At 45.4% G+C, this 24,425-nt stretch overlaps 1 protein-coding gene across 1 annotated transcript in view; it reads right to left on the reverse strand.

The window, feature by feature from the left end:
- Window positions 1–116: 116 nt before the first annotated feature.
- The window catches only part of LOC118090207 (neural-cadherin-like), a 57,024-nt gene continuing 32,715 nt past the window's right edge, over window positions 117–24,425 (reverse strand). Inside the window, exons 19-33 of the mRNA XM_035125620.2 lie at window positions 21,421–21,514; window positions 19,763–19,947; window positions 17,873–18,105; window positions 16,268–16,545; window positions 14,168–14,382; window positions 12,963–13,090; window positions 12,550–12,677; window positions 11,527–11,650; window positions 11,243–11,423; window positions 10,562–10,728; window positions 8,952–9,216; window positions 7,724–7,904; window positions 5,785–6,038; window positions 3,753–3,907; window positions 117–1,014 (exon numbers count right to left, since the gene is read on the reverse strand). Of these exons, the coding sequence (XP_034981511.2) occupies window positions 568–1,014; window positions 3,753–3,907; window positions 5,785–6,038; window positions 7,724–7,904; window positions 8,952–9,216; window positions 10,562–10,728; window positions 11,243–11,423; window positions 11,527–11,650; window positions 12,550–12,677; window positions 12,963–13,090; window positions 14,168–14,382; window positions 16,268–16,545; window positions 17,873–18,105; window positions 19,763–19,947; window positions 21,421–21,514 (3,035 nt within the window). The 3' untranslated portion in view covers window positions 117–567. The remainder of the gene's footprint in view (window positions 1,015–3,752; window positions 3,908–5,784; window positions 6,039–7,723; window positions 7,905–8,951; window positions 9,217–10,561; window positions 10,729–11,242; window positions 11,424–11,526; window positions 11,651–12,549; window positions 12,678–12,962; window positions 13,091–14,167; window positions 14,383–16,267; window positions 16,546–17,872; window positions 18,106–19,762; window positions 19,948–21,420; window positions 21,515–24,425) is intronic.

Raw genomic sequence — 24,425 nt, forward strand, 5'->3', positions numbered from 1 at the left:
TCATTCACAGACAGGCCCAACAGCATCAGACCCACCACCCAAAGCAGTGCTTCCCATATGCCTATGTGGAGCTCTAGTTTAATTCTAAACTAATTCTACATTTTATTTGTGGTTCCTGCTGCCGCCCAGCTGTTATTTTCTTCCCCTTATTTAGAAAAATGAGTGAAGATTTTATTGACGCCCAAGTACAAAAAGAGAGGGGCAAGTGAACAAATGTATTTTACAATATCTACACAAAACATTTAGCATTAAGAGGGTTAAATAATACAATATGGTGGAAATTTACTTGCACATCTAGATTATTACTAGAGATTCACACGTTACAGGTACTTTAAAGGCTACTCTTCAGTGCTACAGAATTCCTTCATTTCAAAGCATTTCAAAGCTTCACAACAAATATCCCTCTAATGTTATTTGTACAACAGACACTAAAATATTGTATACAGATAATTTAAGGGAAGGTGAGGAGATCAACCACACTACCGTTCCCAAATAACCAGCATGAATAAATAGAACTAAAATTGGATTGTTAAATAAAATACTAAAATGTTTCTGAAGTGTGCTCTCCTAGGAGTAGGATCCATCACACAGCGATGTGCTAGGTTCCTGTCTCCCATGTTTTAACAACTGTTCAGTTGGAAGTTCATAGAGCTCTTTTAACCTTACAAACTTTGGTCTCCATTCTTGGAGGTAATTATAATTTAGATCTTCTTCTATGCTGGAGAGGTCCAAGGAACGCAAGCTTCCACTCAAAGAGTGTTGGCACTCTCGGCAATAAACTTGCACAGTATCAGCTGGAAGGCTCTGCAAATCTTTGTCTGCATCCTGTTGTATTTGAGACACATAATACTTGAGGTCTGGGACCAAAGAAGAAGATTCTTTCAGGCATGTGTGATTCACAAGTGGGTTTCTTTGTGGTCCAGAATGTGATCTGAGGAGTGAAGCAGTGTTTCCTGAGGAAAGATGAGGTATACTTTGTAGAGGTTGCTTCAATGCATCTATATTATAAGCACTCTGGGGAGGAAATGGAAAGGAAACATTAAGCAAATATAATTATTAACTTTAATTACTTTATCACACTTCTCATCACTTTCAAATCTTTGTTCTGTTTTCTATCCCAGTGCCCTGGGAGGTCAGTCACTATTTGTCCTGTTTGACAGGTGGTGACCACGGTAGTGAGATGGTGGACTTTCTTGAGGTTTCAATGTCACATTCAGACCATGGTAGAGGAAGGGTGGTCTTGCACTTGTTTTCCAGATCCAAGGCCATCTCTCCATTTGAGTCTTCCCCAATGTGGTGGCCTCCGGAAGCTGTTGGACTCCAACTCCCATCAGCCCCAATCAGCATGGCTGATGGTCACAGGTGATGGGACTTGTGGTCCAAAACATCAGGAAGGAACTGGTTTGGGAAAGGCTGCTTTATCTACTGAATCACACTGATTCTCAAAAACTCAGTCAAATAAGTGACAGTGCTTTACATATTAACCCTTAGCCCCACCCATCAAATACGCACTTCTACATACAATCAAGGTCACTTCATACAGTGTTACCTCGACTTACGAATTTAATCCGTTCCAAACAGACCTTCATAAGTCAAAAAAATCGTAAGTCGAAGCCAATGGGGGATTTTTTTTAAAAAAAATCGTAAGTTGAAAAAATCCTATCTAAAAATTTGTAAGTCGAAAAAATCCTATCTAAACCGCATCCAAAATGGAGGACGGAACTCTGTTCGTAACTCGAAACATTCACAAGTCGAGTCATTCGTAAGTCGAGGTACCACTGTACAAAGATTTCTGCCCCCCTTCTGTAGGTCCACAGACATACTAGCCAATGAACATACAGACTCAAACCTCATGTACTGATGGTTGGGGAGAACCACTCATGCCAGACTTCTTAATTTACAGTGTCTATAGTTTTCCCCACATGAAGATCAAGCTCTAAGAAATTTTTATTATATGAAAAAGCTTTCAGAGACTTCTTATGAGGGAACGTTTTGGCAAAACGTCATTCCTGGAGCAAGACCTCTGGCTGATTCCAGAGAAACAACACCGTTAAAATGCACAACGCCAGTTTTTTTTTAAAAAAGTTAGTACTAATTAATATTAAACACAAGACAGGAGAGACAGTGTTAAGTACCTTTTGTACTCAGAGTTGGTTTAGCCTCAGCTGAAAGTACTGTATTCAGTTTTATCTCTTCCTTTAAATGTGGCGACCAATAAAATTTGCGAGTACTCCAGACCCGGCTCTTGGATTTTGGGGGGCGCTCAGACAAGGCAACCCTGGCCCTCTTAACCTGGAAGAAGCAGGTCATGCAAACTGAGAATCCTCTCGTGCTGCCACTGGGAGGGGGAGGACTCCATACAAAAGGAGAATGGTGGGATGATGGGCCCTTCACCCATCTTGAAGCCTCCTCAGAAGCACACCTCATCATCCCCTGAGCCAGCCCTGGAGTACTCAAAGGGGGATTCACAGAAATGTCTCCGTGCAGTAAAGGACGACATGGAGGGTCTGTGTGGGCTAGCACAGTTGTGCATTACTACCATCACACTCTGTAACATCCATGGGTTCAGTGGCATCAGGAAGAGTTGTGCCCACATATAGATGTACGCAGGTAGAACTCCTTCCAATTTCAACTGAACATGAAAACTTCAGGGGAATGTGGCAGTGACCGATGAGGCTAGGGGCTATGATGATCCCTTCCATGTGGAGGGGTTCATGTGAACCACCCTAAAGGAAAGTGACAATGACAAAAAGGGGAGAGACATGAAACACAAGGGAGGTCTATGGGAACTCACAGTGTTTACCTCAGACAAATAAGTCTGGGCAGGTGAATGTGGTCCAGGATGCTACGAAGTCAGGGCGTGGGGTTTTTTTTTAATCAATGTTCATGAGAATATTTGAGGGATAGGCATCAGGGATAAAACCAAGGGCAAAGAGGGTCTTATCACAAAGGCAACATCTCTTTCCCATTACAATTCTGGAAGTGGTTGTGAGACTTATTTCCTCGCTGACCCACCCATTCCCAGCCTCCCAGTTTTGTTTTTTAAAACTTTCATGACTTACGTCCTGTATCAAACCCACAGCCCATGCTTTGCTAGTCAATTAACCCGTTCCATTTGGAACCTCACAGCAAGAGGCTTATAAAGGATGGACTTCAGTACCTGTTCAGGTAAGCTGCATACAGCTTGGCAGGGGCTGCATTGTGCAACTGTAATTTCTAATCTCTTCCAGTTTTGTAAGAATATAACTAAGATTTGTTTTGTAACACAAAAGCAGTAATAAAAACTAATTTTAAAAAAACGGAAGCACAAATATTCTTTGCAATGATAGTTCTTGTCTGGGGAGAACATTTTTTGGGGAAGGGTGTATGTATTTTACCCCTAATTATCTTCCCCCCTATATTCACTCTTCTTCATCTCCCCCCACCCCACTACACTCTTATCCATATTGTAAACAAAACTTGAAAGCAATAAATAAATATTAATTTTATGCAGTCCTAAACCTGCATACTAGGGCGTAATTCCCACAGAACGCTGTGGGGCTTACTTTTGAGTAAACATGGACAGTATTATGCTTTAGCTATGGTTAAGTATTTCATTTACCAAACTTTTCCCCTGACAAAGCAGTTCGCAGTCATCCCTTCAAAATGTTTATTTTACTTCTTTTTTATGTCCCTGATGCATATTTGAATCTGGCCTATTAAGGAATTTAAAATGCTGTTGTGATGCCATACCAGGTCATGCAAAACCATACCAGGTCATGCTCCCCTCCACCCTCCTCATTATAATGGAAGATGTTTTCTCTAACATCTTCCCAACTTTCGTGTTCCTCAGGGATGTGGTAAATTCCTCCTTTCCGAAATCTTGATCTCCCCCACTGACTCCACACAGTATAGGAAACTAATAAACCTGAGGAAGGAGAAAGAAAGAAGGAAAGAAAAGAAAATAAACTTTGGTTATGAGCAGCCTTCAATCTGCAGAGCATAGCTGTATATAATTCATAAAGAAGAAAAGAAAAGCATTTAAGGTTTATATTCATATGGAGGAAATTCCGTGTTTTAATTTAAGGGTCAAATAAACAAAAGTACATTTTTCAGGAGTGTAATGAATCATCTATATCTTAACATCAAGCTTCATTAAAAGGGTATTTTACTTACCTACAGGAATCCACTAGGACATTTAAATAGAGGGCATTTTGGCCAGTCTCTGGCCTTTCACCAATCCTGAGTAAATAAGATACCCAAAGTAAGTAAAACACTGTTTTAATGAAGATTAAAGTGGTATTATAAATTGAGTCATTACTTTTCTGAGACATGTACGCAGTGGCCGCATTTGTATGCTCGTATCTTGACTTAAGCTGAGGTGCATGAGCTTTTTACTCATGCCTGCAAGCCCATTCCTTCCTCTCCCCTTGCTGCAAACCACGATGAAATGAGTAAGTCTGTAAATAACCATAGTTTTCCATTTCATCTACATCATGAAACTATTGGTGCCAGCTTCAGAACAAGTCAGGATATTAAATCGTGGCTTGAATTTGGTTTAATATATCTTGGCTTGTTCAGTAGATAATAGTCTTTATACAGGCAAAACTCGGAACATTAGAATATAGTCGAAAAGTGCATTTATTTCAGTAGCGCAACTTAAAAGGTGAAACCAATATATGAGATAGATGCATGACATGCAAAGCAAGATATGTCAACCCTTTATTTGTTGTAATTATTTGTCGTTAGGCGGGTCAATTATAAATGGAATGTAATTAATGAAATGTAATAGCGATGTTTATTTTTCTATTTGTTTTATTACTGTGGAATTTCCAAATGAAAGCATTTGTAAAAACTAAAAGGAAAATAAAAAATAATAAATTGCATTACTGAAATAAATGCACTTTTCGACGATATTCTAATTTTCCGAGTTTCACCAGTAGTCTCTGTATACTAGTCATTTGGGGAACAACAGTGGGAGAGAGCAATTGCCCTCATCTTGTGTACTTTCCACAGGCATCTGGCTGGCTGCTGTGGAAAGCAGGATGCTTGGCAGATAGGCTCTGATCTAGCCTGGCTCTTCCTATATCCAAAGAGAGAAGCGAAGGGGCTGCAAAAACATGGGCTTGTGCTTATATCAGCAGAAATATCACCATCCAAGCTGACTCTTTATTTGAGAGAGGCTTTCATTTTGCTTTATTTCCTGCCTTTCCTCCAGGCAACGCATATGATCCTTGGCCTCATTTTTTCTTTCCCGAGTTAACAATTCATTCAAAGCCGAGTTCAGTTTTGCATTTCGGTTTTCAAAGTCCTAAGCACAGGGTTAAATCCAAGGAGGCAGCCTGCATTTGAACAGAGGTTCAAGTGAGGATCTCTCACTGCCAAGCCTCATGCATCTATGGAGCTCCACTGAACACAGCAGGCAAAGAAGGGGAGCCCTGGGTACAGAACCAGCTCTGGATCATAGCTTTAGCAATACTGCTCAGCTGTTTTCCAAATGCACACAGCAAGGGAGTAGAATCATACCCAGTTGCCCTTCCTTTCCCTACAGTGATTGCCCACAGTGCCTAACACAGCAGCGTTCCAAGGTCCTGTGGGAAATGTCAATGCCAGGTCTTGGACCCAGTTGCCCAAATGGTGATCTCAAATGGTAATTTTACAGGGCGCACAGAATGTAGCCAGATCTCCATGGAGTATATTTTACTAACATTTATTAAGGCAGTACAGGAAGGCAGAGGCGTTGCTAAGCATCCTCATTTCAATACAGTATTAAGATGTAGCACAAGAGAGGTGAAACTTTCCTACCTAGAAAAACAAGCAGGCACATGCTGATAGCCAAGATGGAACCAGAGCTGAGCCCCACGGGTCTTCCTGCTTTCACGGGGCCGACTTCGCACCATTTCCCTTTATAACCTTCAGGGCATTGGCAGACGTATTTGTCTCGGGACTGGGCCACACAGGTCCCTCCATTCCTGCAGTTCCAGTGCCCACAGGGCGACGATGTGCACTGTTTCAGGCCCGTGAGATTATCCATCACTTCCACTTTGCCAGCTGGGCACCTGGATAAAGAAAAACCCACCGTTTTTATAAAACAGATACAACATGAAGCCACTCAGTTATTTTGCAATGTTTAAAAATGCAAAGGAAGGATCAGAAATCCCTTGCTGGGGCAATTTAATAAGCATCCACTTTGGGGGACCACAAGTTCCTTAAGGGGAGCGAGCAGAGCCAGTGGCTGAAATAACGGGAGGTAGCTCTTGGGTCCCACCTGAGCTGCTTTTGTCTCTGGATGTCTCCAGGCTCCACTACTTTGTGGGAGGGATTCAAGCATATACCAGAAATTCAGGTTTGCATAATTCAAGTGGATATGGGCACTCTGTTGCCCTAGCCCAGGGGTCAGCAAACTTTTTCAGCAGGGGGCTGGTGCACTGTCCCTCAGACCTTGTGGGGGGCTGGACTATATTTTGGGGAAAAAAATGAATGAATTCCTATGTCCCACAAATAACCCAGAGACGCATTTTAAATACGGTAAAAGCACACATTCTACTCATGTAAAAACACCAGGCAGGCCCCACAAATAACCCAGAGATGCATTTTAAATAAAAGGACACATTCTAATCATGTAAAAACAGGCTGATTGCTGGACCATCCACGGGCCGGATTTAGAAGGCGACTGGGCTGGATCCGGCCCCCGGGCCTTAGTTTGCCTACCCATGCTTTAGCACAACAAACCCAGTTAAAAGCAACCACAAATGCACTGAAAATGTGTTAATACTCCACGAGCAAAGCAGTGTGATTGTTCATTGTTACATAACTGCCGTGTAAATGAATTGGAATGCATGCTCAACAAAGGCCAGGCACAGCGTAAGCTTTGTGCAAGCAAACCAGGATCGGTGCAGAATACAGTGGTACCTCGGTTTGCGACCGCAATCCATTCCGCGGAGGCGGTCGCTCCCTAAATCGGTCGCTCGCCAAAGGCACGCTTCTGCGCGTGCGCGAAACACCGATAGAGTGTTTCTGCGCACGAACGCGCTGCGCAGATAGCTTCTGTGCATCCGAGCGCCGCGGAACCCGGATGTAAACACTTCTGGGTCCGCGGTGGTCAGAAACCGAAGCGGTCGCAAACGGAGGTTTGACTGTAAATAGATTGCCTGGCTGTGTCACTGTGCTCCTGAAATGAATGACCAGAGGCAACACTTCCTGTGGAACCTTGGTGATGTGTGCAGGCCAATAAGGACCCTGGACTACTTGGTGCCCCTCTGTAAACAAGGGATGGGAACGGAGTGATTTTTTGAAAGTGGTGCAATGCTCTCCAGCCCCCTTAAGCCAGTGCTTGCCTGCTCTACATTCCCTCTACAGACAAAATCTGGAACGACAGCAGGAAATGTTCTCGAGAATAGATGACGTCCCAGAAAGTAAGCTAGCCCCAGCTCCCAACTAAAGCAGAGATGCAGGTGGCGAGGTTCCTTTCTTGTCTGTGTGCAGGAGTTCATGCACACTGGTGTTGCAGCAAAAAGACTTTACGAGGGGATGCTTACATTCTGGTGCTACGTATGGTAGGGTTACTGCTGGCTTGTTTCCCTTCACAGATATGACCATAAGAAGAAGAGCCTTGGTGGATCAGCCCAATGGACCATCTAGGCTGGCATTCTGTTCTCACCATGGCCAACCAGTTGATTTCACAAAAGAAAAAAGAATTCAAAAGGAAAAGAGAACAAAGCAAGACAAAGGTATATATATATACCTGCACTCATACTTCCTCCAGAGGTCTACGCAGTGGAAAGGGCTGTAACAGGGTTGGCTGCTGCAAGAGCTGGAATGGCAACCTATGGTGATTCCCTGCTGCTCCACAATGAAGCCGTATTCAGTGCTTTTGCCATCCACAAGAAGAGGCTGGCCATTCAGGCGGACATCCCTCATACAGCCTGCAGGGGGCACCAGAAGGAAGAGAGGCTTAAGTGAGATTCGTTGTAAATGGTCCTCCTTTAACGGGAGTGTGGTGCGACATCAGAAGTGGTGAAAGTGCATTGCACCGATGTTAAGTGAACCCTGGATGTCACTCAAGTCAAGAGCATCATGCTGGTGCAGCAATGCAGGAAACTGCTAGTCTTGCCAAGTACAGCACAGTGCAAAGCTGTCCCATAACAGAGAAATGGGCGGAGACAATAAGAACCACTTCCCAATCTTGAAAGGTTATTCCATTGCTATTGAACAAGCAGTAAAAGTGCAACACCTATTACCTCTTACAATTGGATTCCATTGATACAACATGGAAAAAGCCAGAGTTATGGGGAGGAATCAGCGCCGTCTTAAGCGCCCCTGTCGCCATGGTGCGCCGGATCTCTCCGGCGCCCTATGGCGCCCCTGTCGCCGTGGTGCACCGGATCTCTCCGGCACCCTTCCGCCCCGTTTCCCGGCGCGGTGGGCGGGTGGGCGGGGCACTGCTGCGCGGCGGGCGGGCAGGCACAGCGCGATCTCTCCGGCGCCCTCCCGCCCTGTTTCCCAGCGCGGTGGGCAGGTGGGCGCCGCGCGCAGCGGACCGGCCGGCCAAGGGCGGGCGCAGCTCGCGGCGCCCTCCTGGCAGGACGGCGCCATGGTGCCCTGCGCCACCGGGGGTCTACGACGAGCCGGCCCTGGGAGGAATGATGATGATAACTATTTTTAAAATGAATGGCTTCCTAGGAGTTATCCTAGGATGGCATGGCATTTTCAGTGGGGGCCCCAAACATGGAAGAAATGGGTAGTGCAAATTCTTATAAGCTGCCTCTGATCTTAGATACACTGTACAAACCAGAACTGGTATTACTATTAGATTAGTGGGCCCATTTCTGGTCCTGAGGCCCTGGGAAATGCCCAGTGTAGCTACCCTCTGGAGGAAGTTCTGAGCTGCACATCCTTAGTGGTTCTACAAAGGACATGAGCACTTTTTACTGGTTTTCAAATTTTCCGAGTCCATCAGACACACCACCTACCTTGGAAATCACTTTCTGAACCGTTAGCAAGGCGGTTTCCGAGCACAATGCTTGCCAAATTCATTTCAAACTGTCCGCTCGATCCCAGAATGGCCGAAGTCTCGTGATCGCCTCCACCATCATTGATACGCAAATAAAATTCATTGTGATACCGCTGTAAGGCTAGTTCAACCCACTGACCATTGTCTATGTGCACAGTGCTTAATTGAAGCGTGTGGTCTTTGTCTCCCAAATTGAAGCTCACACCAAAATGTCCACCAATTACCTGCAGGGAGACATGAGAATCATGGTCTTGATATATAATTTTATGGGAGACGCATACAGCATACTTAAAAGATCTGAGTGTTTAATGGGAGCAAACTGTTGTTCTTTGCACTGGGAAAAGTGCTCTACTCCAATTAAGTTTTTATAAGATTAAAGAAACTTTTAAACTGGAAACCCATTAAACTGGGAAATTAAAAGAAAAATAATTGTTGTGTTGTGTCTAACATAGTCACAGGAAAAAACAGCTGTAGAATTATGGAATATGTAAAAGCAACTTTCTTTGTTAAGTATCTGGGATGGTCATGTAATTAATCCAGAATGCGACAGCTAGACTGGTGACTGGGAGCGGCCACCAGGACCACATAACACCGGTCCTGAGAGATCTACATTGGCTCCCAGTATGTTTCTGAGCACAATTCAAAGTGTTGGTGCTGACCTTTAAAGCCCTAAATGGCCTCGGCCCAGTATACCTGAAGGAGCGTCTCCACCCCCATCGTTCAGGCCAGACACTGAGATCCAGCACCGAGGGCCTTCTGGCGGTTCTCTCACTGCGAGAAGCAAAGCTACAGGGAACCAGGCAGAGGGCTTTCTCGGTAGTGGCACCCACTCTGTGGAACGCCCTCCCATCAGAGCTCAGAGAGATAAACAACTACCTGACATTTAGAAAATACCTAAAGGCAGCCCTGTTTAGGGAAGTTTTTAACCTGTGATATTTTAATGTATTTTGATGTGTGTTGGAAGCTGCCCAGAGTGGCGGGGGAGACCCGACCAGATGGGTAGGGTATAAATAAATTATTATTATTATTATTAATGCAATTTGTGCTTGAAAGATGGATGCTGGCTGCAGCCAGAATCTCAATAGCACAAAGGCAGCTGGATAGCTCAGCTGGTTAGAGCATGGTGGTGATTGAAGCCAAGGTTGCAGACTCAATCCCCGTAAGGGACAGCTACATATTCCTGCATTGCAGGGGGCTGGAATAGATGATCCTCAGGGTCCCTTCCAACTCTATGATTCTATGAAAGGTAGAAAACACTGAAGGCCTTATAGCTAACACATTGTTATAGAAATATCCATTTCTGAGAGGATTACCCACAATTTAAAGGTCTCCAATGGGTCAAAAGACCCAGATTGTTTTTATGCTTTATTTCTTGCAGTTTTGGAACTGATGTGAATTATTCTCTACCTGCACTGATGAGGGAAATCTGGTTTGTCTTTTCCTTAACATCGATGTATGATGTGACACTTACTTTTACTTAATTTTTATTTTCTGCTCCTGTAATCAGTTTTTTTTTAAAAAAAATTAAAATAAAAGTGTTTGTGGAAAAACAGTGGATTAATTGCTTACCTCCACTCTAATGTATCCGCTTCCATCCGAAGATGCCATACTGAGAAGGGTGCAGAAGGACATCCTTGTGCGTACTGCAAGCTGGACACGTGTGTTGTATGCATTAAACAGCGTTTTCAGTTCATAGTGAATCCAACTATCCTTTCCAAAAGTCCATTCTGGAAGAGCTAAATGTGAAAGGACAGACGAAAGTCATACTGTGTAATAATTTGGACTTTCCCACCTCCCTTTTACTTCCTAAGTGTCTGGTATGAATTTATATTTTCTTAAAATCAAAGAGCCACAAGGTTTTGTGGACCACAGCCAACGACATTGCTGCAGGAAGGTGTTCTAGTAAGCTGGCAGGCATAAACACAACACATTTATTGACTAAGAATATTGCATTTTATTTTGGTTAGGGACAAAAATGTATCTAGTCCTCAGCACCTCCATGCTCCATTTACCAAAGGTCCCTATTCCTTGTTATGGAAGCAGAATAGATTATGCAGCGCTTAAATAAAAAAATACACAAAATTAGGGGTGGGAGCATGGTGCAAAATGCACTCCTAAAGGAAAAACTAACAAATCCATCTCATTAAAATCAAAACCGAAACCAACTCTACTCCGTGATGAGTCCACTGCTTTGTTGCCAGAGTCTTTTCCTTGGGATTACTGAGATTTTCCCCACAATGCAAACCGAACCTTTGTCACATCTTGCTCCTGTGTAGCCAGTGAAACAGTCGCAGTTAAAAGACCCCCAGTCGCCAATGCATTTGCCATGGGTGCCACAGGAAGACACCCCAGCTTTCTGGCACAGCCCATCAGTCAGAGAGCAGCCTGGCGCACTGTTCAAGGACTCTGCAGGATGCTCTAAATTGTATACCTATAGAAAAATAGATAAGCGAGAAGAATGGCGGTAAGCAGCTGCAGGTAGACTGGGATGGCAGGGAGCTGGGGAAGAATGTGCGATGCCTTGATGGTCTTACCTGGCTATCGAGGACAACATTCCGGATGCAGCCAACAAACCCTCTGAAATGCTTTTGTGACGTATGGTAGGGCTGGGCCTTCTTTACTCCACCCAGCTGGAGAGGCTGGTGAACGTTGAGAAATCTACCAACAGCAAATGAATGAGAAAGGTAGAAAGCAAAAAAGCAAAATACACCCCACAATTCTAACAAGCCTACAGCCAACCTAGATAAGGATAACTGCTAGCCTTTGAGGAAGGGAACACAGGAAGATGCCCTATACTGAGTCAGACCACTGGTTCATCTAGCTGCCAACACTGACAGGCAGCAGCTCTCCATGGATTCAGACTATGGCTGCGTACACACCATGCATTTTAATAATAATAATAATAATAATAATAATAATAATAATAATAATAATTTATTTGTACCCCGCCCATCTGGCTGAGTCTCCCCAGCCACTCTGGGCGGCTCCCAATCGAATATTAAAACAATACAGCATTAAATATTAAAAACTTCCCTAAACAGGGCTGCCTTCAGATGTCTTTTAAAAATAGGATAGCTGCTTATTTCCTTGACATCTGTTGGAAGGGTGTTCCACAGGACGGGTGCCACTACCGAGAAGGCCCTCTGCCTGGTTCCCTGTAACCTCACTTCTCACAGTGAGGGAACCGCCAGAAGGCCCTCGCCGCTGGATCTCAGTGTCCGGGCTGAATGATGGGGATGGAGACGCTCCTTCAAGTATACAGGACCGAGGTCGTTTAAAGTACATGGCTTTCCCCAAAGGATCCTCAGAATGGTAGCTAAGTTAAGAACCCCAAGACAGAAGGCGGGTTGTTGACAACTGAACAGTATGATATCTGAAGTGGCCCAAAGAATCAAAGGCTATCTTTAAACAAGTCACTAACCTGCATGTCTCGCGGCATAATGAAATTTGCTGACTTAGCCCACGACCCTACCGATTCAATTGGCCTGCATCAATTAACCAACCTAAACTCAAGTTGATTGATCTACCAGTCAAAGCTTATACTTCCAGTATTTTACCTCTCACTTCCTGGAGTCTCGGAAGAAACTTTACAGGCAGATTTATCTGCCTTCGACACTCCCTGCAGGGCACCGATGCTGTTCATAATAGAGACATTTACACAGTGGTCCAAGATCAGCTGTACTTTCTAAAGTGGAAAAGATATTTATGTTGACTCAGATTGGAGCCGGAGCACTGGAGATTCCTCTCCCTTGCCCCCTGTGCCAATTCCCCAACCAAATTATTCCACCTGAGAAAAAATGCATCTACCCATGTAGCATCTAATCACAAATCTAATTTCCTCCCTTAGTTACTCTACAAATGTGACTTCCATCCAGGATAAACTAACATTAAAAAAATGCTATGCTCAAATAAAGATTGGGTGTGAAAGCTCAAAAACTTCTAGTCCTTTTGGGGCACACTTTACACTTGCCTTTCCATCATTTATTATGTTTATGTTATGCCAGCGCCGATCCGCAACATTGACTTTCTCCGACAGCTGCAGAAGCAGTGCCCCCGAGCCATGGCTCAAAGTTAGCAATGGAACGCCCTCCAAGAGCTCTGTTTAATGAAAGAGGAAAGCATATTGGGTGGTTTTCTTCCTTGAGAATTACAATTCTGTATTTTGCATGGCTGACATGCACTTCTTGTACCATCTAAGAGTACAAGAACTCACATTACCTTCATGCAGGAGCAGCTCGCCCAGTGGAAGAGAGTCGGCTGCAGCAACAGCCTCCCAAGGAGAAGCATCACTGTCGCTTACCAGCAGGGGATACGACTTAGAGGATGCACACCAGCAGGACTGCTCAGTTGGCTCCACCAGTGCATCTGTGCAGCCCTGACCTTGCTGCTGCCTCGCCCCTCCCTATAAGTAGCAGGGATACTACTTTGGAGAGGCTATTCCTGTGGCTGCACCCCACCAGCCAAGCCAACACCTGGCTTTGCATACCCTCAGCTGGGATAGCTCAGTTGGTAGAGAATGAGGCTCTTAATCTCACATGTCGTGAGTTTGAGCTCCACGTCGGGCAAAAGATTCCTGCACTGCGGAGGCTTTCACCCTTGCGATCTCTTCCAATTCTATGATTCCAGTATAAATACAGTTGGAAGAGGAATATACCTTAGGTGTACATAACAAAATGAGAAATAATAAGTTTGTCCCAGCCATTCTGGGCAGCTTCCAACAGAATAAAACACGGCAAACAAATATCAAACATTAAAAACTTCCCTATGCAGGGCTGCCTTCAGATGTCTTCAGAAAGTTGTGTAGCTGTTTATCTCCTTGACATCTGGTGGGAGGGAGTTCCACAGGGCGGGTGGAGCTACCCAAAAGACTCTCTGCCTTGTTCCTTTCAAACTTCACTTCTCACAGCGAGGGAACTGCCAGAAGGCCCTTGGAGCTGGACTTCAGTGTCTGTACTGCCATAGTCCAGAGGCCTTTGGAATCACTTCCACTGCTCTACTCATTTTGCCTCTGGCCCTACCCATCACTAGCATGCGGCCCTGAGGGAATGCCGGGGTGGTGGTAGTTCCCAAACCCTGCTTTATGACCCAGTAGTACAGAAGGGTTGGGTCTCTCTCTCTCTCTCTCTCTCTCACACACACACACGGGGTGGGGAGAGAGAAACAGAAGTCTTTTACCTAGGGCAATGAAATCCTCTGCTTCCCCTGGCTTCAGGCGTGCCATGGGCCCGTTGTAGAGCAGAAGTCCATTGGCTGCTTCGGTAATGAAATCGAGTGAGATACGGCTCTGAAAGCAAGGCTTGAGGGTCGGGAACCAGGCATATCCATGTCCTCGGAAGGTGTGCTGCGTCTGCTGGCATTCAGGCCCATGGAAAGCCATGGGGCACTTGCAGCTGCAGAAATAAATAAGGCGTGTTAATCCTGCCCCTCTCTCCACCCCTAGGCAGGCACACATTGCAAGTCAGCAGCTACCCTTTGCCATTGGAAGCATGGTTTCTAAGACTCACCTTATTCTTCCTGTTGGTTAGTTGTTTAAACTGATTTTAATATTTTATTTGTACATTACTTAACCTGCCTCGAGATCTTCTGGTGAAGGGCAGGCAACAACCCCCTTTATTTTTTAAGATTATTGTTAGTACAGTAGTAGTAACGTACAGGTGGAGTTATTCACACAGCACATAGTTAAACTATGTAACTCACTCCTGCAGGAGGTGGTGAGGGCCACTAAGATGGGTGGCTTGGCTAATGTCTTTGTGGCTTGCTGATGGGAGTTGTAGTCCAGCAACATTTAGAGGGCCACAGGTTCCCACCTTGGGTTATGGCAGGCATCCCCAAACTTCGGCCCTCCAGATGTTTTGGACTACAATTCCCATCATCCCTGACCACTGGTCCTCTTAGCTAGGGATCATGGGAGTTGTAGGCCAACAACATCTGGAGGGCCGCAGTTTGGGGATGCCTGGGTTATGGTGTCAAATGAGGGCAGGGAAGAATTCTCCTCAGTCGTTAAGCTCAGGCTGAGGTTGATGACTCTGAAACAGCAGTTATTTCACAGGATTATCTACCTCACAGTGTTGTTGTGAGGATTAAAAAAGGGGGGTTGGGGGAAGGGACTATGTACACTGTCTTGAGTTCCTTGGAGGGAAGGTGGTATATATCTCCTACATACACACACTAAATCTCTAACAAAACAAATTTTTCCTAAATTCTTTAGAGTAAGGGTAGATACTCGGCTGTATCTAAAGGGCCTAATGGACATCCACAAATAAAGAAATGGGAAAGTTCACCGTACAGTGAGAAGTACTCAAGAGATGGCAGACAATGTTTCAGGAGAAGAAAGGAGACAAAACCCCGAAACTTTTTTTTTCCCCCCAGGGGAATAATTTCCTTTCAAATTTAATGGGTCCACTTCTGTTCATTGGTTGTAGGAAAGAGTTGATCAGGGGAGGCAAGAGGAGCTATCCTTAAGCTTGAAACCATTGAGATTTAACTTCAAAGCCCAACATTGCCATCTTGTGTCTCGGAAAAATATGACAGCCATGAAGCCATTTCAGAAACAGGTCTGCAGTCAAAGATGTATATAATTCTGCAAACCCTGGGATTCTCCCAAGCTTCAAGATCAGGCATCCCCAAACTTCGGCCCTCCAGATGTTTTGGACTACAATTCCCATCTTTCCCAACCACTGGTCCTGTTAGCTAGGGATCATGGGAGTTGTAGGCCAAAACATCTGGAGGGCTGCAGTTTGGGGATGCCTGTTCAAGATACTTCCCTCTTGTGTGCAGATGGTGTTGTTTCAGCTACGTTAGAATTGGTTATTAGCATACAAGGTGACCCGAGTCATAACCTGTGAATGGTATTTCCTTTATTGCGCTTTTAGTTGGAATTTTTGTAATGCACCTTGAACATTTCTTCACTAATAAAGCCTCTGAGACTTGTCCGGTCTCTAAGGGCGGGTCACTAGGTCATTTTGTGTCAACCGCACCCACATTTTTCAGACTTGATGTCAGGAGCGGGAAGTTCGTGATGCAAACCTTCAAGCTGTGGCTGCAAAGGAAGGAGGGGGAGCCCATTCTTCCTTTGCAGCCGTTCAAATCACATGGCTTTATATGATGCCAAGTGATTGGCAGTTGGGTGGCCCACCCACCTGTCAAAAGAGGCCTGCAGACTTTCAGGCTACTTTCAAATTCGGAGCTCTACCCTGATCCAGTTCCCCACCCCTGTTATAAAGGTTGGCACTTTTTTAAAACAACAACAACACAATCATGAGCCAGTCTACTAACCTGTAGCCCAGGTCTGTGTCCGTACAGGTACCACCATTAAAGCATGGATTGATCCGGTAGGAGGAACAAGAATGGTGCTTTCTCTCCCGAGCTTCACAAGTACACTGGGCACTGCTCAGTACTGTAATGGAGGCCAGCAAAACACTTCCGGAAGAAGTAATCGTGGGAAGAGCACTGAATTCATTTTTGCTGGTGCATCCGGCGCTATGAGAGCAGTTTTCAGTTGCACATTCATCTATGCCAACTTGTGTGATGCTGATATTCAGGATGGTTTCCAGCTGTTGTGGGTTAGATCTAGTTTTCAGCCTTTTTTTAAATAAAGGAACCCCAAATGCGCAAGAGAACTAGACTAAAAATACCTCTTTGAAGACTCTACAGGTGCCTTCACAAATGATACCTTTTGGGCTCTGCTGCAGTTGTCTCATAGCAAGCAGTGCCCTGGAATGTATTTGTTCTTAAAAAGTCTCCTCTGGACTGAATTGGATTAAACCCAATGTTCAGTTTAGTCTTAAGCTGGTGCAGCTTTCAGCAACCCTGGTACCCTCCAGATGTTTTGGACAACTACCACCAGCTCTCCTCCAATAACCCACTGGACCCACCCTGTCAAGACTCCTTCAGCTAGCTCTAAGAAGCCAAGACGGGAAAGGGTCAAGGGGGCAGGTGAATGACCTCGCTTCTCCAAGCAGCTTCCCCACAGCCTCAGGCTCCAATAACTGAAACTGTCTGTTCACTGGGCAAGCTATAACTGTGGTGTCCAGCTCTGTGTGACTCTGAGCCATTTTGTCCCTCAGGAATTTTTTATTTATTATTGCATTTAGAAATCTGTAAAATTGTTACAGCAGGCTGCTGAGGACGTAAGAGCAACACACTCTTGGCCACATGGCAAGAGTCCACTCACCACTTGGAAAAGTTTTGCTGGATGACTTTTCCTGCTATCATCACCCTACGGTAAGAACGGCAATACAGTCACACCTTGGAAGTCAAACGCCTTGCGACTCGAACCTTTTGACTCTCAAACACTGCAAACCCGGAAGTGAGTGTTCCGGTTTGCGAATGTTCTTTGGAACCCAAATGTCCAACATGGGTTCTGCAGCTTCTGATTGGCTGCAGGAGCTTTCTGCAGCCAATCGGAAGCCACACCTTGGTTTCTGAACCTTTTGGAAGCCGAACGGACTTCCGGAACGGATTCCATTCAATTTCCGAGGTACGACTGTATACCCTCAGGTTGAGACTGGAATTCACACTACCTATGATCCAGCTGCCCCCTCCCCCACACCATTTTTTTTTTGCCTGCACACCACCAGGTGTTTAGGAAACCATCAGATTCCACCAGTCCCCACAGGCGGGCCATCTCAACAGGTCCACCCCCCCCCCCTGCAGAGTGAAGTTCTTGGAGGGAAAGACTATCTTCAACCTGTTTGATCATGAAGTAGCTGACGTGTTTTTCCCATGTAAAATTGCACTCTCAAAATCTGGAATAAAATTTAGAAGGAAATCCACAAAGATTCCATCAGATAGGTTCTGTAGAGACTTCATTAAAAATGTTGCCTAGAATTGCAAGTTGGGGGGGGGGCGGAGAGAGAATGACAAACAAACACCACTTACCCGTGCTTTGGACACAGCGACATTTCCGTTAAGTTTTTCTGCTTTGTAATAGGGTGATCCATGAATTGCAAACCACACATCTACTCCTTGTGTTTTGCCTGGGCTGTTCAAGACACTGAAGATGTGGACATTTTCGAGTTGGGCTGGTATGATTTCCGAAAAAAGTTTCTTCATTTGGTTGTACTTACTTTCACTCTCGGATGACTGATATATAAAATCCTCCGCAGTGATATCTGTAAATATATATATACATACATACAAATTTCCAAGCCTGACACTGAAGCAATGGCGAAATAAAAACCTTCAGGCATCTCCTCTCTAAAATGCAAGACCACCTCCAGAAAGTTCATACGAATTCATCCTTTGAAAATTTATCCAATTGCACACCTAAACCTTAATTTTTTTAAACACATACTACTTTACCAACATCTTGGTACCCCATGGTTACCTGCGGCCTCTGCCAAGGGGCAAGACATGTTGCAGGGAACTTTGGGCTATTAAACTGACCTGAAATCCTGGATTTGGGGGATGCCATGACTAGGTATGGGGGAGATATTTGATTCAGTTCATATGTAAAGGAGGACATGCCAAATTTTGCACGCACAGAAAAAATTCACTACCTGAAACACAGCCATCGTTTTAAATTCACACTTCTCTGAATTTTTGCAATGCAGCTTTCTAGCCAAGTGATGTATACAAAAATGCATAAACCAGGGTAATATTTGCATAAAAATGCGCTCTTATTAGGTAAACTGCTTTGCAGTTTAGGCAAAATTGCATACAAACACGGGCATAGAAAAATGTACCCTAAAATGCTGGTGAATTTTCATAAGAAAGTTTTGTTAAGAAGGAGTGGCAGCCCGATTTGGAAATGAGAATGGAAAAAATGTGAACTTGACAGAAACCATAATTGACAGTTTTCCCCATCACTAGTCATGGCAGCATCTGAGGGTGCAAACCCCTCTCCTCCTACTGATACTGGGGACCAGTTGTGTTAGCTTGTGCTGGAATCCAACCAGGGAAGGTTGCTGACAGTGAGCAATCACTTTCTGTCTTCTATACCAGGGGTGGGGGACCTCCGGCCCTGTGCAAAAGCTTCCTTTGAAGCAACGTGCCTGCATTAGCTACCTCAAAGAGGCTTTTGCAAAGCTTTACGACAGCTGCTCCACTCCTGTTTGTTTGAATGGCTTTGTCAAACTGCTCCCTGAAGCAGCCTTCTTTGCTCTTTAAACATCACTGCAGCAATGTTTACAGGAGAGGGAGACCCCTTCGGAGAGCAGCAGCTTCGCAGATGTCCTCTCTCCTGCTGCCGCGCAAAGTTAGAGGGGGAATCTGCACTTCAAACTGCAGGCTCTTTCCCTCTCCCTTTTCAAAAGATGGCAGCAACCAGGGTGGGGGAGGAATGTAGTAAATAAAGCCTTCAATTCCCCATCCACACACTTCTCCTTTAAACACATGTGGAGGTTTGAAAGAGAAGCATAAAGGGGGATTTATCTGAAACCCCTTTGTAAACAACCCAGGAAAGCCAAATGGTTCACCTTAAAGTATCGACAAGGTTTCAAGGGATGCCGCTATGTTGTCAGGTGGCTGACATGTCAGAGGTCCAGCCCGCCTTGTCAACATTGGCCCGCCAGAGGTGGGGTTGATAAAGATCGGGCACTCCAGCCAGAAAAGGTTCCCCACCCCTGTCCTAGAATATCACTCTTCTGGGCCCTGGGTCAACTACCTTCCACCAAGAGAACAATGATACCCTTGTGAACCTGTTACATTGCAACCTTTGATACCCCTGGTCATGAGTTCTTAGTGACTCAGCTGCAGGCTTTGGTGGGCACTCAGGAGTCCCAACAACGTTAACTGATCTCCAGAAGATGCTTACAACTCATCTTTTACCTCTTATTCGGATAGATCCTGCATTGTGGGCAGCTTCTTCCTTGATTTCTTTCACAACCACCCTTACAGTGGAGACCACATCAGGCCAGATGCCATCTGTAACTTTCACTCTTATGTCATACGTTCCTGAAGGAGTTCCTTCTTTGATACTTAGTAAGCCAGAATTGTCATTCAGGATAAAATACCTGAGAGGAAGAAACCATTCATGGTATCACCCCATCAAATTGTGGCTAGAGCTCTCTGTTGACTTAAGTGGTGTATAAATTTTGTTAAATGAAATAACAACAAATGCATGCATTCACACCATCTGCTTAATTTTCATTGCTGTGTTGGCTCGTTGCATTTCATGTGAATTTACCCTCTGGAAAATTCATCTGCTCCCCAGTATAATTGGTTATGCTCGCCTGTTAATCCTTATAAAATAAAATAAAATTGTCCAGGAGCAGTAAGTGAGAAGGGGTGGCACTCACGCAAGCTGACCTCCTGGCAGCGAAGTTACTGCCCTCCTGGAGGGAAAGGAACCCAAATCACCTTGAAGTATGGAATTTGCATATCAATGCACTGCAAAAACACACATCATCTCTTAAGGACTTTCCTTCTAAAGAAACCAAACCTGTGGTACATACTTGCACCCCTAAAATCTCTCATAGTTTGAAGCCTGGGGTGCACATATTATTTTTTTAATAGGTAGATTATATTGTCTTGTGCAAATTGCGCCGTAAGTGAAGCATAGTGCACAGCAATTTATATTTAAAAATCTCCTCAATAGTCCTAATAAAGATAGCCAAAATATTTTCCTATGTCCACCCTTTCACTTTATGCATGTCATACTTAGTTGGTCTCTAAGGCATAGCTGCCAAGTTTTCCCTTTTCTCGCGAGGAAGCCTATTCAGCATAAGGGAAAATCCCTGTAAAAAAGGGATAACTTGGCAGCTATGCTCTAAGGTGCTACTGGAAGGTTTTTTTTTTTTTTTGTTTCGACTACGCCAGACCAACACGGCTACCTACCTGTAACTTAAACTATAGCATAGTGCAGGCATCCCCAAACTTTGGCCCTCCAGATGTTTTGGACTACAATTCCCACCATCCCTGACCACTGGTCCTCTTAGCTAGGGATCATGGGAGTTGTAGGCCAAAACATCTGGAGGGCTGCAGTTTGGGGAAGCCAGTTTGGGCAAGTGGGCACTATGCCTCTGGTTACCCCCTACCTTAGCAGCCTACCTTTAAAACAAAACAAAACCCAGAAATAAAGTGTGCATACATTTCACATTTCTAAGAGCTGGGTAAAAGTCAGATTCAGCAGAATCCATCTGAGCCTTGAAAACATATAGAGCTGAAAGAGGAAGTGGGAAAGAGATTCCCCTCCTCTAACTTCCTTCTTCAGCTCTATGTTGTTCTTAAGGTAGAAAAAGGAAACCACTCTTGCCACCTTAAGACAATGGGGATAATGTGTGTGTGTGTGTGTGCGCGCGCGTGCTCAGAGGTATCAGCCACCATGTTGGCAACCCTGATTTAGTATGATGTGTGAATGCAGCCCATGTGTTCTGTGTGCCATGAAGCTATACTGCATTAGTTTTCAGAACACCTACCCATTTTTGATGCTCGACTCTCTCATTAAGAGAGAGTTATTTTCAAAAACATAAAAACTTGACATTTACCTGGGTGCTTTCCCTTCAAAGTGATACGTCTTGTGGTCCCAGTCATCATTATCTGGGGCATGAATCTTACCCAATACAGTTGTGGGTAGGATACCTTTAAAAAAGAGAAGAAAAATGAGGTGGGGGGGAGAAGAAAAGCTACTACTTATGTAAATGTGAGAAGGCATTCTGCACGTGTAAAAAATTACTATTCATTTTATTTTCCTATCATGTTTGCTTTTCAGCTATTCTGGAAGCATGTTGCGCTGTTGAGATATCAGCGCAAGATATCGACACCTGCAACCTGACACACACCTGTCATCCAGGCTGTGCAGGCTGCATGCCTACGAAAACAAAATTCTGGTCAAGAAAACTCTTGTTCCAAGGTGAACCAACGAACATCAAGTTTAGTGAATTGAGACAATCAAGAAAAATTTGCATATGCTTGCTTATAGCAGGCACCTGTTTTAGAAACCCAGGTTTTTTAAGTGAATGGCGTGTCTCAGCAAAGGAAATACAGAGACTCAGAAACCAGCCAGGTAAAGACCATGGGAACTATGCCGAGCTCATCAACCACCAAAATTCCTGTTCAGGCCCCTATGCCACCTGAGGCTTGGATCTAACAATTCCTAGGGAAGAGCAGAGGGACCTGGTTTTATGCCTAGTCGGACCACTGCTCTCACTATTCTCTACACTGACTCACCATTGCTCTCCACAATTTCAGACAACAGAAGTCTTTCTCAGCCCTACCTGAAGATGCCAGGGATTGTACCTGTGACCTTCTGCATGCAATGCATGAGCTCCACCACTGAGGAATGATCCATGCACTGGGGGAGGGATGTGCCAGTTCCAGCTACCCCCCCCCCCCTGTGTAAAGTCCTCTCATCACCATCTGGAGTGGCTTTTCAGAAGTTGTAGCATGCTCTGCGGCTAGTGGGGGGAATCAACAAAATACCCTGCACCTTCAGAAGTGCTTTCCACTTGCCCACACATGGATCATTGGTCGCAGACCAGGATTTCAACATGCACTAGAATTAGATCTATGAAGAAGCCCGGATCCTTCTCTCCTTTAACTCTCGTGGGCCAAATTTGACAGTCATTCAAATTTGACCTGTCAGTCACTTCACATGACAGTTATGCCAGGTGATAGGGGCAATCTTGCAGAGAGCCCTGCACGGTGCATTGAAACACCACCCACCAGCCAATTATCACACATGATGTCAGGTGTAAAGGGAGGTGGGTGTGGGTTAAGGGAAAACAGCCTCATGGGTCAAATTGGGACCTAATTAGACCCATGAGGAGGAGGAGGAGGAGGAGGAGGAGGAGAAGGAGAAGAAGAAGAAGAAGAAGAAGAAGAAGAAGAAGAAGAAGAAGAAGAAGAAGAAGAAGAAGAAGAAGTAGTAGTAGTTTGGATTTGATAGAAGAAGAAGAAGAAGAAGAAGAAGAAGAAGAAGAAGAAGAAGAAGAAGAAGAAGAAGAAGAAGAAGAAGAAGAAGAAGAAGTTTGGATTTGATATCCCGCTTTATCACTACCCTAAGGAGTCTCAAAGTGTGTTATGTACTGAGCTGAATCCTAGAACAATAGGATTCAGAATCAGCGGGAGCTACCCAATCCAACTCCAGGTGGAAGTGAATCCTCAACCTGATTGGCCTGCTGGAGCAGCCAATCAGGCGGCTGGCAGAAGTGAATCTGCTACCTGATTGGCCTGTAGGAGCAGCCAATCAGGCTGCAGGCAGAAGTCAATCCACAATATAATTGGCCCACAGGTGTAGCCCTGAAGTAGCCAATCACGCAAGGCCCATTGTGTAAATAATGTATATAAGCAGATGGTTTGGGGAAAAGAGCCATTCGTCTTCTCTTCTCCTCCTTGATGACTATGAGCTGAATAAAGAGCATGAAATTCACTCTTGACTCCGAGTATATTTCACTGGCGACGAAGGTGGGATCCTGCTGAGCTGACCGCCACCACGCACTGCACCGCAGCACCGCCACCTGCTGCACCGCTGCATCGCACCGTGCATCCAGGCTTCAGCTCCAGGACCCAAGGAACCCAGAATGGCAACCGACAGCAGCTTCTCGCCATTCAAACCAGCATCAGGAGACTGGGAAGGGTACGCCGCCCGTTTCAACTTCCTCCTGCAAGCGAAAGAAGTCACCAACGATGCCATGAAGAGGGCAACATTCTTCAGCGTCTGTGGAGAGGAGACGTTTGAAATCGCCCGGGCTCTCCTTGCACCTAGAGATGTCGCTACCGTCTCTTACAAAACAATAATGGAACGGCTGAAGGAGCACTTCTCACCACAGCCCTCGGTGGTAGCTTGCCGAAATGCCTTCTACGCAAAGCGGCAAGCCCCGGGGGAAACCATAACTGGGTTTGTGACCTCCCTCCGCCACGCCGCCCGGTTATGCAACTTCTCAGAATTGGAGAACATGCTTCGTGACCGCCTCGTCGGTGGCCTGAGGGACGAGATGTTGCAACGACGCCTCTACGCCAAAAAAGACCTCACGTTCCAGATTGCTCTGGAGGAAGCCCTGGCAACCGAAGCCGCCGAGAGGTCAACGCAAGAGGCACGACCGGCCCCGCCATCCCAACCGAGGGTCTACCACGAAGACCTCACCGACGAATCCGAATCTGACAGGGAGGAAGTACACCGAGTACAGCGGCGCACTCAAGCAGCACACACACCACAGCAGCCTCGACGAGAAGGAGGGAACTGTGCAAGCTGCGGGGAGAACCACGAGAGGAGGACCTGTCGTTTCCGCAACACAGAGTGCAGGCAGTGCAGAAAATTGGGACACATCGCCCGGGTGTGTCGGGCTCGACTCACCCGTCGACAAGCATCAGATGACCGACCCAGGAGCCCCAGGTCACACGGCACCATGCACCAAGGCAACTCGACGGAGATCACGGACTACCAGGTATTCCAGTTGCCCCATCCCGGCACAGAGAAAATTTATATAGAGGTACAGATAGAGGGAGCCCCATGCCGCATGGAGCTGGACACGGGTTCAACTCTATCCATAAT

Source organism: Zootoca vivipara, chromosome 8, assembly GCF_963506605.1.
Source record: "Zootoca vivipara chromosome 8, rZooViv1.1, whole genome shotgun sequence".
Taxonomy (NCBI): domain Eukaryota; kingdom Metazoa; phylum Chordata; class Lepidosauria; order Squamata; family Lacertidae; genus Zootoca; species Zootoca vivipara.